General features: G+C 44.0%; 1 protein-coding gene across 3 annotated transcripts in view; it reads right to left on the bottom strand.

Annotated features, from left to right (window-relative positions):
• LOC106565708 (E3 ubiquitin-protein ligase TRIM62) overlaps positions 1-18,550 on the bottom strand; it is a 35,234-nt gene extending 16,684 nt beyond the window's left edge. The window contains exons 1-2 of one of the 3 annotated variants that reach the window (XM_014133109.2): positions 18,219-18,550; positions 16,763-17,344 (exon numbers count right to left, since the gene is read on the bottom strand). In XM_014133109.2, the coding sequence (XP_013988584.1) occupies positions 16,763-17,170 (408 nt within the window). In that variant the 5' untranslated portion in view covers positions 17,171-17,344; positions 18,219-18,550. Of the gene's footprint in view, positions 1-16,762; positions 17,345-18,087 lie in introns of all 3 variants that reach the window. The other 2 variants (XM_014133108.2, XM_014133110.2) reach the window with 2 other exon arrangements.
• Between the last annotated feature and the right edge of the window lie 209 nt (positions 18,551-18,759).

The following is an 18,759-nucleotide window of genomic DNA, read 5'->3' as shown; positions in this document are numbered from 1 at the left end:
TTATACAGCACATTTCAGACAGAATGCAACACAATGTGCTTCACATAAAAAATCTAATCAAATCAAAACTTCCATATTTACTACAAAATAAACATAAGGGGATAAAAAAAAGAATAACAATAAAAAAGGAATAAAAGACTCCTCCCCCTGACCATCTCAGCAGGCGGACCAAAGTCTGATATGATATTTCCCCCAGGATGCCGAGCGGCAGGGAACAGGGTCACGGTTGGTTGGCTGATTATAAACCTAACTCATTTCTCACACACCTCCCCCTTTTCTCTCACATTAACAGCTCCAGGCTATATCTTAGAAAATGAGATCACTGCCTCACATTTCCTAAACACGCACAGGGGCTTAATATTTTCCCCAAACGTTCCTGCCAGCTGCAGGCCTTACTAATACAGCAACTTGCTTAGGAGCTAAAGAGGGTTACTGGCTTCAAACAGGCTGCCTGCTCTGAGGAAGACAGGAACAAAACAGCCCCAGTCCCAGCGTGAATGAGCATCACACAGGATGTCTGGAGTTGAACAGGTGCTAAATAAATAAATAAATATATATATACACACACTTATATTTTGTCTGGGTTTTGCATGCATACATACAGTTGAAGTCGAAAGTTTACATACACCTTAGCTAAATACATTTACACTCAGTTTTTCACAATTCCTGACATTTAATCCTAGTAAAAATTCCCTGTCTTAGGTCAGTTAGGATCACCACTTTATTTTAAGAATGTGAAATGTCAGAATAAAATTATTTCAGCTTTTATTTCTTTCATCACATTCCCAGTGGGTCAGAAGTTTACATACACTCAATTAGTATTTGGTAGCATTGCCATTAAATTGGTAAACTTCGGTCAAACGTTTCGTGTAGCCTTCCACAAGCTTCCCACAATAAGTTGGGTGAATTGTGGCCCATTCCTCCTGACAGAGCTGGTGTAACTGAGTCAGGTTTGAAGGCCTCCTTGCCAGCACACGCCTTTTCAGTTCTGCCCAAAAATGTCCTCTGGGATTGAGGTCAGGGCTTTGTGATGGCCACTCCCAATGCCTTGAATTTGTTGTCCTGAAGCCATTTTGCCTCAACTTTGGAAGTTTGCTTGGGGTCATTGTCCATTTGGAAGACCCATTTGCAACCAAGCTGTAACTTCCTGACATGTTGCTTCAATATATCCACATCATTTTTCTTCCTCATGATGAGATCCATTTTGTGAAGTGCACCAGTCTCTCCTGCAGCAGAGCACCCCCACAACATGATGCTGCCACCCCCGTGCTTCACGGTTGGGATGATGTTCTCCGTCTTGCAAGCATCCCCCTTTTTCCTCCAAACATAATGCTGGTCATTACGGCCAAACAGTTTTATTTTTGTTTCATCAGACCAGAGGACATTTCTCCAAAAAGTACGATCTTTGTCCCCATGTGCAGTTGCAAACCGTAGTCTGGCTTTTTTATGGAGGTTTTGGAGCAGTGGCTTCTTCCTTGCTGAGTGGCCTTCCAGGTTATGTCGATATAGGACTTGTTTTACTGTGAATATAGATACTTTTGTACCGGTTTCCTCCAGCATCTTCACAAGGTCCTTTGCTGTTGTTCTGGGATTGATTTGCACTTTTCGCACCAAAGTACGTTTATCTCTAGGAGACAGAATGCGTCTTCTTCCTGAGCGGTATGACGGCTGTGTGGTCCAATGGTGTTTATACTTGCATACTATTGTTTGTACAGATGAACGTGGTACCTTCAGCCGTTTGGAAATTGCTCCCAATGATGAACCAGACTTGTGGAGGTCTACAATTGTTTTTCTGAGGTCTTGGCTGATTTCTTTTGATTTTCCCATGATGTCAAGCAAAGAGGCACTGAGTTTGAAGGTAGGCCTTGAAATACATCCATAGGTACACCTCTAATTGACTCAATTAGCCTATCAGAAGCTTCTAAAGCCATGACATCATTTTCTGGAATTTTCCAAGCTGTTTAAAGGCACAGTCAACTTAGTGTATGTAAACCTCTGACCCACTGGAATTATGATACAGTGAATTATAAGTGAAATAATCTGTCTATAAACAATTGTTGGAAAAATTGCTTGTGTCATGCACAAAGTAGATGTCCTAACAGACTTGCCAAAACTATAGTTTGTTAACAAGAAATTTGTGGAGCGGTTGAAAAATAAGTTAAAATGACTCCAACCTAAGTGTATGTAAACTTCCAACTTCAGCTGTATACACACACACACACACGTATATACAGTGCTGTGAAAAAGTATTTGCCCCCTTCCTGATTTCTTATTTTTTTGCACATATGTCACACTTAAATGTTTCAGATCAAACAAATGTAAATATTACTTGGGTTAACACAAAATGCAGTTAAGTGATGATTTTATTTATTAAGGGGAAGAAAAAAAAAAAGCTATCTTAACTTCAAGGAGAGCGGTTCAATTGTTGTGAAGAAGGCTTCAGGGCGCCCAAGAAAGTCCAGGAAGCGCCAGGAACGTCTCCTAAAGTTGATTCAGCTGCGGGATCGAGGCACCACCAGTACAGAGCTTGCTCAGGAATGGCAGCAGGCAGATGTGAGTGCATCTGCACGCACAGTGAGGAGAAGACTTTTGGAGGATGGCCTGGTGTCAAGAAGGGCAGCAAAGAAGCCACTTCTCTCCAGGAAAAACATCAGGGACAGACTAATATTCTGGCCACAACTGTATGCATATGTTCATACACACACATTTGTATATATACACACACACACATATACGTATATACACACACACACACACACACATATACATATACACACACACACACACACATATATACACACACACATATATATACACACACACACACACACGTATACATACATACATATATACACACACACACACACATACATACATACACGTATATACATACACACATTTTTATATACACACACACACACACACACACACACACACACACACACACACACACACACACACACACACACACTTCTGATTCCATACACTAAAGAAAACTAAAGGCTGGTTTGTTCTGATTCCATTCACATTCACTAAAGCAAAGCCAAAAAAACTTGCTCAAGCCTGGGTCGTAATTCTGTCAGGCAGCAGACATGAAGGCTAAACACACTGCTCTGAACTGGTAGCTGGTACAGTGGTCTACAGCATGGGCCGTGGTGTGTAAATCAGTGTGAACAAGAACACAAACCTGCCGCCTAGTCTACACCGAGTCTGCTCTCAGACCCAGTTACACAGGCAGACACATACAGTGCCTCAGAAATTATTCACACCCCTTGACTTATTCCACATTTTGTTGTGTTACAGCTGGAATTCAAAATGGATTAAATATAATCGAAGTGAAAACATGTTTTTAGAAATGTTTGCAAATGTACTGAAAATGAAACACAGAAATATCTAATTTACATAAGTATTCACTCCCGTGTCAATACTTTGTAGAAGCACCTTTGGCAGCGATTACAGCTTTGAGTCGTCTAGGGTATATCTATAACAGCTTTGGGGATTCTCTCCTTTTCTTCCTGAAATATTTTTTCTCAAGCTCTGTTAAGTTAGACAGGGAATCTTCAAGTCTTGCACAGAATTCAAGTCTGGGCTTTGCCTAACCAAAGCCCAAACTTGAATTCAGGCTGTAACACAACAAAAAATGTGGAATATGCCAAGGGGTATGAATACTTTCTGAAGGCACTGTATATAGATACCTAGAACAGGTGAGTCACAGGGGTGATGACAAACTATGAGTCATGGGTTATCAGCTTAGATCTTCCAAAAAGGAAGATGGCTGCTTCCACCGTGAAAGAGGGTTTGTACACAGGAAGACAGAAAGTGTCAGACTGAAAACGATTGATTTCTGCACCTCGTCTCACACCTCTGGAAATGATGCCACAATCTAAGTGACAGAAAAATGACAATTTGTGTACACTGCCGTTGTAGGATCATAACCCTGATTTGATTGCATTTGAATAGAGTCTACATTGATAGTTGAAACTATCGTTTTGATCAGTTTAGGCAGTAAGTTTTAGCCCGTTGTTGGGGAAAGAGGCTGTATATCATTGACACGCCTGGCTGGACTGTCTGGCAGCTCTCTGCTGAAGCAGCAGGCCACTCAAGGTTTGCCAACACCCCAGATCTATTCTCCAGCCCTCTGCCAAGAAGACAGGTTCCCCACTGCCTTGCCCTACCATGTCACACTCTGTGATCATTAATATACAGCTCTATAACACTGATTCCTGGAGACCTCACTAATAGCCCTCTTTAAACTCCACTGTCCTCACACTGCATCTCTGAACTCCTCCCCTGTTCAAACAATAAGCCTTTCAACACTGTTCTCTTTCCATTAAGATGTACATTAGACGATTCAGAATTATGAGTTAGTTTCTGAAAACGGAAATCTTGTGCGAATCCCTGGTAAGGTTGTAAACTACCCTCATGTGTTTCTTCTAGTTGGAGGAGGTAGGATAGATGTGCATGCTCTCCTTGGTCTCAGCTCACTCAAGTAGAGCAGGCTGGGAACATTTATCATTCACATGACTTGACCTACATTCTAACCACTGGAGAAAGCAAGTATCACAGCTTCCTCTTTTCCTTTGAACTCTACATCGCCACAACTTTCAAAAGGGTGCTTTCACATATTCCCTTTTGATCCGGAAACGTTTGGTACCCTGATCCACGCTATAAAGCATGTGTGATACGCAAAGGAACCCTGGCTGAAATTAATCCTGGACCTGCGTGAGTTCATGGTCCAAGATCCAGGACCAGCGTACCAGGTAATGGGACACGGTGAGTTGCGCGGAACTTTTTCTGCCCATTATAAACAAGCTAACTCGCTAACGTCATGTAGAATGTACGTCTTGCTAATCGCACCCTGAAACTGTTATTTCCAGGTCTTGTGAATGCAAAACGTATTTTTCTAGAATCCTCACAAAATGCTCCAGGAAACCGAACCAGGGTACCAAATTTCATATGTGAAAACACCCAAAGTTCCGAAGGAGTTAGACCAGCTTTTGTGTAATTGGCCAAGGTCGGGTAGGCAGGTGTGTTTGTGTTGTTCGGCAAGCCACTTGTGTTGGAGCTCCATTGTCTGGTGGTAATCTCGTTAGAGGGCCTATAATCTAGTAACAAGAGCTGGGCAACCAGGGCCAGGGAGCCTGTCACAGCAGCCACAGAATGACTCCTCAGACACAGTCAGCCTGGCTCTCTCCAATCTCCCATCGGTCTGCTAGCAATTGTCAGACCACTCACTGGGCCCTCCACCTTCTTTGTATCATCTGTGAGGATGAGGTCAGAGGGGAGGAGGAATGTCCAGTGTCTGCGTGAGTGATACAGTCGCTATCGCCATCTCAGCATTGCCTAGTCACAGTCGTATACAATGACAGACACGGCTGGCTGTATGTTCATCAAAGAGTAGGTTACATGGGGTGGATGTTACCTCCAGCCTGTCTCCTTGGTCTGCACAGTCTGCTAGCTGCTGTAGCCTGCTGGTGCTGTTCACACTGCAGGGACAGGGCCTCCCCCAGAGAGGATGCAGGCTCTGCTGAGGTGAGTAGAAAATTAGTGGCTGGGATTTAAGGTACAGCTTGAGCACATTTGGATGTTTCTGAAAAACGCTGTGGTCTGACGCAGCATTTCTGTTGCTGAGAGTTGTTTGAGATTATATTTTCCCTGACTGCTTACCCCAGTGGCAGTGTATTAGCAGCAGCCAGACAGACACACAACCAAGGCACTGTTGGCATGAGGCTGCTAAGATCAGTGTAGTTTATTAACACTATTGTTTTCTGGTATTAAATTTACTATTTTTATTAGCTACTTACAAATCATGAATAAAAACACTTCATATTTTTATGATTTGGTTTGGCTAGCTTGTTATTAAAATGTTTCCCCCCACACTGACTGGACTGCATGCAGCTAGCCTCCTTGACTGTTACTTAGAATAATCATTCATGAATAAAGAAAATTAAAAAAGCATTCCTTTCCTTAGTCATGGAAAAATGGAGCTCATATCACAAGAACATATTACTGCGACTGACTGGTTGTGAAACTGATAGGCTGGAATGGTCTCCTCCTCAAGTCTTGTCAGGGCTGGGCTTCCTTTGTCATTGGGGCCAGGACGATACCAGTATCGCAATACTCATTAGTATCGTGGCAAGGAAACAAAACAAAGTGGATTTATCTTCTTTAGGAAAACAGCCCTAACAAACATTATTATGTCATCCAGAGTCATATTCATTCATTCTCCAAACTATAGCACACAATATTGTAAGTACAGCAGGTTTTTAAATGACCAAAAAGTATGGTCTGCTTTGTGTTTTAATTTTAGTCATGGAAAAATGTTAAAACATCATCACAGCCCTATTTGTGCTTGTGTTGGGATCAGTAGAAGGGTCGAGCTCCATGAAGGCATGGCAATTCCAGCCTGCTAGCTAGCTGGTGGGGTGGACTGCGTCAATTCCAGCCTGCTAGCTAGCTGGTGGGGTGGACTGCGTCAATTCCAGCCTGCTAGCTAGCTGGTGGGGTGGACTGCGTCAATTCCAGCCTGCTAGCTAGCTGGTGGGGTGGACTGCGTCAATTCCAGCCTGCTAGCTAGCTGGTGGGGTGGACTGCGTCAATTCCAGCCTGCTAGCTAGCTGGTGGGGTGGACTGCGTCAATTCCAGCCTGCTAGCTAGCTGGTGGGGTGGACTGCGTCATTTGTCCCTGTGTTATCCAGGCCATGTGTAGAAGCCATTACTTACCCTGATGTACTGTAACCTACATACTGTGTCTGTGGACCAATGTTCTGTACGTCAGCAGACAACACCCCACCGGCTATTTACAACTGACCACTGCTGTGTTCCCTCAATGTTCTGTACGTCAGCAGACAACACCCCACCGGCTATTTACAACTGACCACTGCTGTGTTCCACAGACTCAGCTAGTGAGACTTTGTTATCATACCTAAACAGGTCTTACAGATCTACAAGAATGGGAAAAGGGATACCTAGTCAGTTTCACAACTGAATGCATTGAACTGAAATGTGTCTTCCACATTTCACCCAACCCCTCAATCAGAGAGGTGCAGGGGAGGGGGCATCAAGACGCATCTCGGGCTGGGGATGGATTTGAGATTGGCCAATATACCATCTCTTGCGCTGATAAAGGTAGAGAAAAAAACGATATAGTGTAGCGCAAATTAGCTTTGTACTTTAGACATGACATAACTGAAATGCATAAGTGGTGCTCATAAATCAGTTACTAATAGTGACTCAGATAAATGTGTGTTCTGTTCCACCCACCCACGCAAAAAGAATTACACAAAACAAATGCGTAATATGTGTATGTGACCAATAAAATTTGATTTATGAAGAGGACAAGCTGAGGTTCTTACAAGCCCTTAACCAACAATGCTTTAAGAAGTCAAGCAAAAATAAGTGTTAAGTTAAAAAAAAAAGTAGATGCATGCAGAATGTGTAAGACACACAAATCTCCATGGAGAACATCCTGTCATTGCATGCAAAACAGGTGATGATTTAACAAGCTCATTTGCAAAATAAGCACTCTCATTGCACCAATGTACCTAACCATAAACATCAATGCCTTTCTTAAAATCAATACGCATCTATATATTTTTAAACCTGCATATTTAGTTAATATTGCCAGCTAACATGAATTTCTTTTAACTAGGGAAATTGTGTCACTTCTCTTGCGTTCTGTGGAAGCAGAGTCAGGGTATATGCAGCAGTTTGGGCTGCCTGGCTCGTAGCGAAGTGTGTGAAGACCATTTCTTCCTTACAAAGACCGTAATTAATTTGCTGGAATTGTACATAATTATGACATAACGTTGAAGGTTGTGCAATGTAACAGCAATATTTAGACTTAGATAAAATACGTAACGGTTCCATATTTCACTGAACGAATAAACGTTTTGTTTTCGAAATGATAGGTCATTAATATGGTAAACTCTGGAAACTAAGGCTCGTATTTCTGTGTTATATTATAATTAAGTCTATGATTTGATATTTAATAGAACAGTCTGATTGAGTGGTGGTAGGCACCAGCAGGCTCGTAAGCATTCATTCAAACAGCACTTTCCTGCATTTGCCAGCAGCTCTTCGCTGTGCTTCAAGCATTGCGCTGTTCATGACTTCAAGCCTATCAACTCCCGAGATTAGGCTGGCAATACTATAGTGCCTATAAGAACATCCAATAGTCAAAGGTATATGAAACAAATGGTATAGAGAGAAATAGTCCTATAATTCCTATAATAACTACAACCTAAAACTTCTTACCTGGGAATATTGAAGACTCATGTTAAAAGGAATCACCAGCTTTCATATGTTCTCATGTTCTGAGCAAGGAACTTAAACGTTAGCTTTTTTACATGGCACATATTGCACTTTTACTTTCTCCTCCAACACTTTGTTTTTGCATTATTTAAACCAAATGTAACATTTGAGACTAAATAGATTTTATTGATGTATTAAGTTAAAATAAGTCTTCATTCAGTATTGTTGCAATTGTCATTATTACAAATATATATACAAAAAAAAAGTCAAAAAAAGAATTAAAAAAAATTAAAAAAAAATACAAAAATAAATAAATAAAATCGGCCGATTAATCGATATCGGCTTTTTTTGGTCCTCCAAAAAAAAAAAAAAAAAAAAAAACGGTATCGCCGTTGAAAAATCATAATTGGTCGACCTCTAATCTGGAGTATTTATCCGGTGTCCTGTGTGAATTTAAGTACGCTCTCTCTAATTCTCTCTCTCGGAGGACCTGAGCCCTAGGACATGCCTCAGGACTACCTGGCATGATGACTCCTTGCGGTCCCCAGTCCACCTGGCTGTGCTGCTGCTCCAGTTTCAACTGTTCTGCCTGCGTCTATGGAACCCTGACCTGTTCACCGGACGTGCTACCTGTCCCAGACCTGTTGTTTTCAACTCTCTGGAGACAGCAGGAGCAGTAGAGATACTCAATGATCGGCTATGAAAAGCCAACTGACATTTACTCCTGAGGTGCTGACCTGTTGCAACCACTGTGATTATTATTTGACCCTGCTGGTCATCTATGAACATCTTGGCCATGTTTTGTTATAATCTCCACCCGGCACAGCCAGAAGAGGACTGGCCACCCCTCATAGCCTGGTTCCTCTCTAGGTTTCTTCCTAGGTTCTGGCCTTTCTAGGGAGTTTTTCCTAGCCACTGTGCTTCTACACCTGCATTGCTTGCTGTTTGGGGTTTTAGGCTGGGTTTCTTTACAGCACTTTGACATCAGCTGATGTAAGAAGGGCTTTATAAATACATTTGATTGATTGATGTAAACTTCTGACCCACTGGGAATGTGATGAAAGAAATACAAGCTGAAATAAATAATTCTCTACGATTATTCTGACATTTCACATTCTTAAAATAAATTGGTGATCCTAACTGACCTAAGGCAGGGAATTTTTACTAGGATTAAATGTTAGGAATTTAAATGTATTTGGCTAAGGTGTATGTAAACTTCCGACTTCAACTGTAGTTAACAACACATCCACCACGCTGATCCTCAACACAGGGGTGCGTGCTCCGCCCCATCCTGTACTCCCTGTTCACGCATGACTGCATAGTCAGGCACGACTCCAACACCATCATTCAATTTGCTGATGACAACAGTGGTAGGCCTGATCACCGACAAACGACGAGACAGCCTATAGGGAGGAGGTCAGAAAGGAGACTGAAACGATTTGGCATGGGTCCTCAGATCCTCAAAAGGTTCTACAGCTGCACCAGAGAGCATCCTGACTGGTTGCATCACTGCCTGGTATGACAACTGCTCGGCTTCTGACTGCAAGGCGCGACAGAGGGTAGTGCGAACAGCCCAGTACATCACTGGGGCCAAGCTTCCTGCCATACAGGACCTTATATACCAGGCGGTGTCAGAGGAAGGCCCTAAGAATTATCAAAGACTCCAGCCACCCTAGTCATAGACTGTTCTCTCTGTTACCACATGGCAAGCGGTAGCAGAGCGCCAAGTCTAGGTCCAAGAGGCTTCTAAACAGCTTCTACCGCCAAGCCACAAGACTCCTGAACATCTACTCAAATGGCTACCCAGACTAATTGCATGTGACTAATACAATTTGATTGCAAAGTTAGGACTACTTTTAACAATTCCCACTGGTTTTTGTTTGGCATCCATTTAAAAAGGGAAAAATCAGAGTCTCAGCATCATTCTGTTACCATGGAATTTCCATCTCTCATCCCATTGCACCTTGACTGAGAAGGGGGAGACATCAGAGTAACTGGGTAAACAGAGATAGGCCTAACCTACATTCATAACACAGAGGAAACACAGGAAGGGTAAACGACATCAACCAGACAGGCTTCCCCACTCCTGGAGCACCATTAGAGTGAAGGGGTTGGGCTGTGAGGTGTGGAGGGGTTGTGCTGTGAGGATCACTGATGGAGCAGTAATGAGGACTCCCATCAACAGTACACCTAATTAAATCATCTGGAGCTAAATCACAGACACAGGGAAGGAATCACAGGAGATTATGGCCCACACTAGCCCTGGCCCCTAAACAATGGCCTGTAATCTGGGATGCTAAATCCAAAGATAATCAGGAGCGCACAGCTCAGAGCCTTAGGGCTTGGCACGGGGTCTGAGGCTGTCGTCCACACAGCACAATAATTACAATGCGGACATGCTGCTCTAAGGAGAACTAAAGGAGGGTGGTGTATGGGCTACTACAGTCTACATACCCCACTAGACTACCATTTAATATGAACTTTTAATACTCAGATGAGGTTGTCGCAAGGACAAAATTATATCCATGTAAAATATTTCCATGCTGATCTGTTCTACAGTATCAACTAGGTGAACTAGCAGAAATGGGCCTATATAAACCCAATTACGCTGGCCTATTTCTCAAGCCTCGCACCTATCGCACCGAATGTGGATATAGCATTAATCTGCTGATTGTTCAGCGCTTTGTGTTTCAGGGATCACCAGCTGTAGAACCCTTTTCTACAGAGAGTTGGGACTGTAATAAAACAGATGTGGAGACCAAAGACTGGCCAAGATAAACGGAATGCTGGTCAATCCATCGATAAACAGCGGAGACTAATCCAAATCTGAACAGTGGAGCGACCAGTCCTTCAGTGTAATAAATTCTAGTCTCTGACCAAGAGAATGCAAAACCAGCAACAACAGTCAATGTATTATCTCAACACCTGTTCAGTTCAATGACAGTGGTAAAAAAGACAAACATGCAGTAAAATGAAGATTGAGAGGATATGGGTGAGCTTGGCATATTCCCATGGGAACCGAGAAGTCTAATTCACAACATCCGACTTGCCCATTGTAAACATACAGAAACTCCTCTATTCAAACAATACAGGGCAGCAGATGTAGGGGGTGTGTGGGTAAGTACAGTCTGAGGTCTTGTGCTTATCTGATTTGTCAGATAATAAACCCATAACAAGGTTGTAACACTTGCACTTGACGTAGCTTTTTAAAATATCTGTTTAAAAACACATTGTCTCACTGCTCAGCAAGCAGCGTCAGTGGTGGCCGCAGTGGCAAGCAGCGTCAGTGGTGGCCGCAGTGGCAAGCAGCGTCAGTGGTGGCCGCAGTGGCAAGCAGCGTCAGTGGTGGCAAGCAGCGTCAGTGGTGGCCGCAGTGGCAAGCAGCGTCAGTGGTGGCCGCAGTGGCAAGCAGCGTCAGTGGTGGCCGCAGTGGCAAGCAGCTTCAGTGGTGGCCGCAGTGGCAAGCAGCGTCAGTGGTAGCCGCAGTGGCAAGCAGCTTCAGTGGTAGCCGCAGTGGCAAGCAGCGTCAGTGGTAGCCGCAGTGGCAAGCAGCGTCAGTGGTAGCCGCAGTGGCAAGCAGCTTCAGTGGTAGCCGCAGGAGCAAGCAGCTTGAGTGGTAGCCGCAGTAGCAAGCAGCTTCAGTGGTAGCCGCAGCAGCAAGTGAAGTAGCTACTGCATCTTCATGTCTGAGGACATTATGTCTGGACACGTCTAACAGAACATGCCTGTTCTGACTTTCCCCATGGCTCGGTTTCTGCACGAATGCAAACGCTCTCTCTCTTTCTCTCTGCAATGCCACCCTGACTGACCGCTGAACTGTTCAAACATTAGCAAGTAATTTAACAATTTTTTCACTCTGTCAGGTTCTGGGAACCACCTCTCTCAGAAGAATAAGGAATGAGGAGGAAGATTAAGGACGGATAGAGAGAACAAGAAAGTAAACGAGAGTGAGAAGAGAGAGGGAGCTGGAGCAGACTGGGACAGGCCTCAGTAGAGCGCCATGGGTGCCCTTGAAATTGCCTGACTCATTACTGCAGCAATGGCCATGCATGTGGAAGGGGGGCTCAGAGAGAGCTGTGTGAGTGTGAGAGAGTGAGCGAAGGTGAGAGAGAGCCCTGGTTAACCCCTGAAGGGACACTTCAAAGGCCCATACGCTCCTCTCTTTCCCCTGCTTCAAATACCACAGTGTTACAGTGGAGCAGGTAAGGGGAAAATGGTAACACATCATTAACCTCTGTGTTCTGGACCAGATAAGGATGAAATAATAACTGGGGAGGTCTTATGGAGAATGGTGTAAAGGAGCTTCCTTTAACTGAAAGACCTTGGAGAGGTTCAACACTACAGTGCTCCCATAGACCTCATAGCAGTAGAGCAAATCGGGGGGCCGTTGGAGACTTTGCTAAAGCAAACAGATGTGCTGCACCCCTACCACAGCCTCCAGCCTATCCCTCTAAACAAAGTATCTGAAGCTCAGTCCCCAAATCCCTGTATGCATGGATAACCAGGGCTACAGAACCCTTCTCCTCTTGTCTGGGTTTCCCATCACCGCTGTCTGATGACAAGCAGAGCAGAAAGAGGTACATGTCCCTGGGGCCACTGGAAAGCAGGCAAAGGCTCTCTCTAACCCCATATACTCCTGTCCCAGTCCCCATGCTGCTCTGCACACTGACAGACCACATTACAATTAAGGGACTGGCCTTAGTGACTCCAATTTGTCTATATGGAGCAAAGCTAAATATGCTGAGAATAAAGCACACATTCACAGCGTCCGTACAGGTCTGATAAGCTGTGTGGTGAAAGATGCTGTTGAAAGAGCAATCTCCCAGCCTGTTTTAAGATGCCAACATGGAAAACAAAACCAGAGAGGTCACCATTATTGCATCAAACAAAGCTGTCCATTTACCCATAACACTTCAGACTAATAGGCAAGCAAATCAAATGAATGTTTAAATAAGGCTAAACTAATAACCAACTAAACATTATTTCCATTTGTGTACAGGGGTTGTGCTGTCCATGCCAGCCTTTATGAACAGAGGCATACAGCCCTCCTAGGCAGAGTGCAGGAGCCTTTTTCCCTCTGAATCTCTGCTTCCTCAAGCAAATGGCAGAGCTGCCAACAAATCTTTCCCTATACCACCTTAATATCCTTCACATTGATAAGCATGTGCGCAGACGGTGTGTGTACGTGCGGACAGCAGCGTGTGTCACTGAGCTGAAGTGGAGGACATGCTAGCTAGCGCATTATAGATTTGACTGCAGCATGGATCCACAGGGGTAAGGATGAGTCGGCAGCAGCAAAAGCCCCCTGACATCAACAACCTGCATGCCTGTGGTCAGAGCAGAGGAGTGACATGCCAAGCTAAGGAGATTACACCTTCTCTCACTCTCAGCCCAAAGAGTAGCTTCTGTCCTGCCTGGCAGCCACACGACAACTAAAGCCCTCGCTGGGTTCATCTGTGGGCAGTGCCTGGTCAACACTGTCAACCACATCCCTGATCCTGCTCAACATGTGGCAACAACCAGGGAATTATCATCTTTAAGGCACTCAATACAAAAGCAAACTGTTTATGCGTAAACAGCAAGGTGACCAGAGACATTTTTCTCCATCTCCCCAGTCTTCCATTAGGTGAATGGGCAATACAGCTACAGTATGCGGTAACCGAAAAGCAAGCTTCCTTGGACAAACTACTGCATTGAGATGTGAATTGAAAAGCAATGTTTTAACCCAGGGCAGTAGACCTGGTGGAGGAGTCAGTCTGTCTCTAGGCTTTTTCTCCTCCTCCTCTGTCTGACTGACTGAGAACCTCCTTAGGGAGCTGCAGTGTCATTACAGCCAGAGCGAGAACAAAAGGGAGAAAGATGTGTGTGTCCACCAAATTCCATCCCAACCAGCAACAAATACCCCTCAGTCTCACCTGACAAAACCCAAGATGAATCCCATTCAACAGAGACGTCCCACCTGGCACCACGAGTGCCCTCTGAACACTGTCTTCTGAGTTGAACATTGCTTTTAGACACCTTTGTTCATCACACCATGACACTTAACTCAGCATTACCAGGGCATGCTGTTCAAAGGGAACTTCTACGCAAAGGCAAAATCTTTGCACAATACATTTCTTTAAACCGCCCACCTGGTGTTTGTCTGCTAAAAGCATTTAACATTTATTTTATGGAACTGAAAGACCCAACCTGTTGGCCAATAACATCCTCAAAGAGCAACATTTCTGTTCCCATCATTTCACAGAGCTAAAAATTACTTAAAATTACGACTCTCAGAAAATACAATGACTTGTATTTGAAGTCACACTTATAGGGGACATGTTTGTTCCCGTCTCTTCTCTCGGGGTCCTGTAGATCGGCGCAGCTGTTTAACCTCCTGCTGTAAAGTTAATACTAAAATGTCACAACAGATCCCATTGGAAAAGGCTCCAAGGAGAGAGAGAGAGAAACTGTCCAAGAAGAACAGCATGTTGTACTAATGAATTATCTATTGAGATTACACTGCCCTGACCTTTTGAATGCTCCAAGGCAGCCTAGATGCACCAAGACAGACAGTTTCAAGGCTCCTAGAGCTCAGCATCAAGTAGACCCAATTGAACTGGAGGGAAGGACATGCAAAATAGTCTACTAAGCCTTTGATTGTCAGGTACTTTAAAACATTAAGAGAGGTTCTCTCTCCTCCTGAGTCAAGGAAAACATAAGTTCAGTATGCAATGAGGGGATAACATAAGGAACATTCAGAGCCTGCAGCCATCCCACAGACAGCCTAGCCTAATGCCTGTTGGACAGAAGAGGGATTGAGGAAATCATTTCAAAAGGCACAAGTCTGGCCTTTTTCAGAGCTCCCTCCCTGGTGTTGACCAACCACAGCGTTAAACAAGTGCTCCAGTATCACACCTCTGGTCCAACAGTGGCTCGGGACAGAGAGTGCATCTATAGCTGCCTTGAGTGTTGACGGATTTAAGGGTTTAATACACAAAACAAATGGGATTGGACTGTTATACATACTGTAACAATGGAGTGCAAAGAGAAGAGAACAGGATTAGCTACTATGCCAGAGTTATGGGATTGTGTCTCTGTAGGACTAATCACAGTATGGAAGAAAAGGCTAACGATAATCATTGACTGAGTTTGTGGTAATATTGGGAATATCAAAGGGAAATATATTGAATTGGATTGTTGCTCTACATACTCTAGCATTAGTCTATACAGAGATGCTATTCATTATTTCAGACTACATGTGTAATGCCATGATGTAACTAAATCAGCTGAATGGTTATTCTTTGTGAGTCCAAATGAAGGACAATTGTAGCGATGGAAATGTCATGGAAAGTCAGCCCATAAGGGTGGGGGAAACAGCTTGATGGGATTTCATAGTGCCTGATACAACATTGATAGAAAATAAACCACCACGTATAAAAACCTCATATGTGCTTATTCAACCTCTGTTTACTCTGCCAGAGGGGCAAAGATGGTGTGTTAATTTGCGACTCAACGGTTGGTCCTCCACCCCTTGGCAGAAGACGTTTGTTTAGCCTAAATTATAGTTTTAAAAAATTGTCTTGACTGACAATAGCGTTCCTCTGGTGTTGTTAATCTTCTGAGGTAAACATCAAGGACAATACATCAACAAGATCCCCTCTCAGAAAAGGGAACAGAGATCAATAGTCAGGTTGTTAACAGACTATCCTACCGATCCTCGACTTCGGCGATGTCATTTACAAAATAGCCTCCAACACTCTACTCAGCAAATTGGATGCTGTCTATCACAGTGCCATCTGTTTTGTCACCAAAGCCCCATGTATACTACCCACCACTGCGACCTGTACGCTCTCGTTGGCTGGCCCTCGCTTCATATCTGTCGCCAAACCCTCTGGCTCCAGGTCATCTAGAAGTCATTGCTAGGTAAAGCCCCGCCTTATCGCAGCTCACTGGTCACCATAGCAGCACCCACCCGTAGCACGCGCTCCAGCAGGTATATTTCACTGGTCATCCCCAAAGCCAATTCCTCCTTTGGCCGCCTCTCCTTCCAGTTCTCTGCTGCCAATGACTGGAACAAACCTCACTACCATATTGTTATTTATTTTGCTCCTTTGCACCCCAGTACCGCTACTTGCACACTCATCTTCTGCATATCTATCACCCCAGTGTTTAATTTGCCGTACTGTAATAATTGCCACTATGGCCTATTTATTGCCTCACCCCCCTTATCCTACCTCATTTGCACACACTGTATATAGACTTTCTCTATTGACTGCATGTCTGTTTATTCCATGTGTAACTGTGTTGTTTGTGTCGCAGTGCTTTGCTTTATCTTGGCCAGGTCGCAGTTGTAAATGAGAACTTGTTCTCAACTGGCTTACCTGGTTAAATAAAGATGAAATTAAATAAAATATGAAAATATGGAGCTCAGTTTCAAAAGGCTTTCATTCCCCCCTAATTCAACCCGAGCCCTGGCTGGACACCCCAGGGTACTAGACGAGGAGAAAGGACGTCCAGTGGAACTGACCTGTATCTCCTCGTAGGCCTCGTCAATAGTGGTGACCTGGTGTTGCTCGTGTAAAGCTGGCTCGTCACAGAAGAAGCATACCAGGCTCTTGTCGCTAAGGCAGAAGAGCTTGACCTTCTCGTGGTCCTTGCAGGGATAGGAGCTCCTCTGCGCATTGAGGATGGCGTCCAGCGGGAAGGCTGAGTAGCGCTCCACAATGTTGGACAGCTTGAGGCTTGGGGAGAGAAGAGGGTCTGCGAAGGTCCTCCTACACTCAGGACAGTCTCGGGCACCGTGGGGCTCCTGCCTGCTCCAGTGCTCAGTTATACACTTACGGCAGAAATAGTGCTCACAGCCAAAACTGACAGGGTCCTGGTAGATACTCAGGCAAATGGAACACAAAAGCTCGTCCTTCAGACAGCAAGCCATTTGCAAACATAGAGGTTGAGATGCATCTGACTGCACACTGCTTGGGAGCAGAATGCACCTGGTTATATTTTTCAATACAGTGCCCTGGCCTGAGAGATCACGTCCGGGTTTGGTTCTTGACTGTCAGTTCAATGACACCCACTTCAGAATCTTGACGACTATTCTTTGATCTTTCTGCAATGACAAAACACAGACATAGCCACTGTGGAGCAATCTAATACACAGAAAGCAGAAATTCACACGTGGGTAACGTTATGCAAAAATATATACATCAAAGTAAATCTGATAAAGGGTTTAAGCAGTAAACCGGCCATCTTTGGCATTTATCTCTTGGTAAACAATAGCCAGGAAGGATAGGCTGTGGTCGCTGGAAGTTATGATTTGACCACTTGTTAGCTAGGAAATTTGAACCACCGTCAATTCTATGGCTTTTGAATAGCATACGTGGTAAAGCAAAAAGATTGAGCTTTGTTTTAACAGCATGGTTACATTCTCATTGTCTTCTACGACGATGGTGTCGCTCAACACAGCAACTGCGGTATTTTGACCTGTCCTCCTTTGGACACTGGCCGAATTAATGTCATAAGCTAGCACGTTAGCTAGCTACGCTTTGTAGTTAGCTAACTAATATGTCCAATAATGACCCCCGGCTAAGAATCGACATCTATAAAAAAAAATATAAAAAATAAGTGAGATAACAAGCTCCCTTCATTTGCCATACAACTTATTTAACTCACGTTTGTTACCTGGCTATTTCGGCATTTTGTTTCGCTTGTCAGCTAATATTTTCAATTGCAAAACTGACAACGTTAGCTGTCTAATTCGATAGCTAGCTAACGTTAGTTGCCTTGCTGGCCAGCTGGACTTAAACATAGCTATCTGCCTCCTCCATAGGAAAGAGAAGGTGATCAACTTACCATAGCAAATCTCCTTAAATAATGTTACTTTAAATTATTGTGTTTTAAACGCAACCCTGTCTGATATTTTCCAAAATAATCAAAGAAAACCGCACCAGATCACGTTAATAATTTCAGACAACCTCACTCACACGCATTCACAGCACTGCTGCTCAGTCGATCTCACTCTCCTTCAGAAAGGAATGATACACTGCAATAGAAACAAACCAACGCCTCCACCTGCGCGAACTATGGGTGTGACACTGACACATCAAAACTCTTCGTTCAATCTGTGGTTGCGGATTCACATACACATGTTATTTGCTCGAGTTAAAATTTAAAACGCATAAATGATTACGTACATACAAGTACATAGACGGAGGAAAAACATTGGCTACTACTGGAGATAAATGTTGTACCCCTATAAACGAATGGAATCGCGCAAACTTCCACGCGCTCAGCTGAAAGACAAAGATTAGTTCCGCTAGCGCAGCAGCACTAACGTCAAACACAGAGTTTCTAAACCCAGAGGCGCAACATTGCGAGACTTCCGGGAACGCTTACGAAACAGACCAAGCAGACAAGGCTGGGGTTTGAGAAGGCAATGAGAGAAGTGAACGATTCTTCCTTAGCTGTTCATTTTCTAGAAATCTAAAGGCACAACCTAGATTCGAGCCAATGTCTGCCGAGGGG

The sequence above is a fragment of the Salmo salar genome, chromosome ssa12, assembly GCF_905237065.1.
Source record: "Salmo salar chromosome ssa12, Ssal_v3.1, whole genome shotgun sequence".
Taxonomy (NCBI): domain Eukaryota; kingdom Metazoa; phylum Chordata; class Actinopteri; order Salmoniformes; family Salmonidae; genus Salmo; species Salmo salar.
This window is presented reverse-complemented; position numbering and strand designations above follow the sequence as displayed.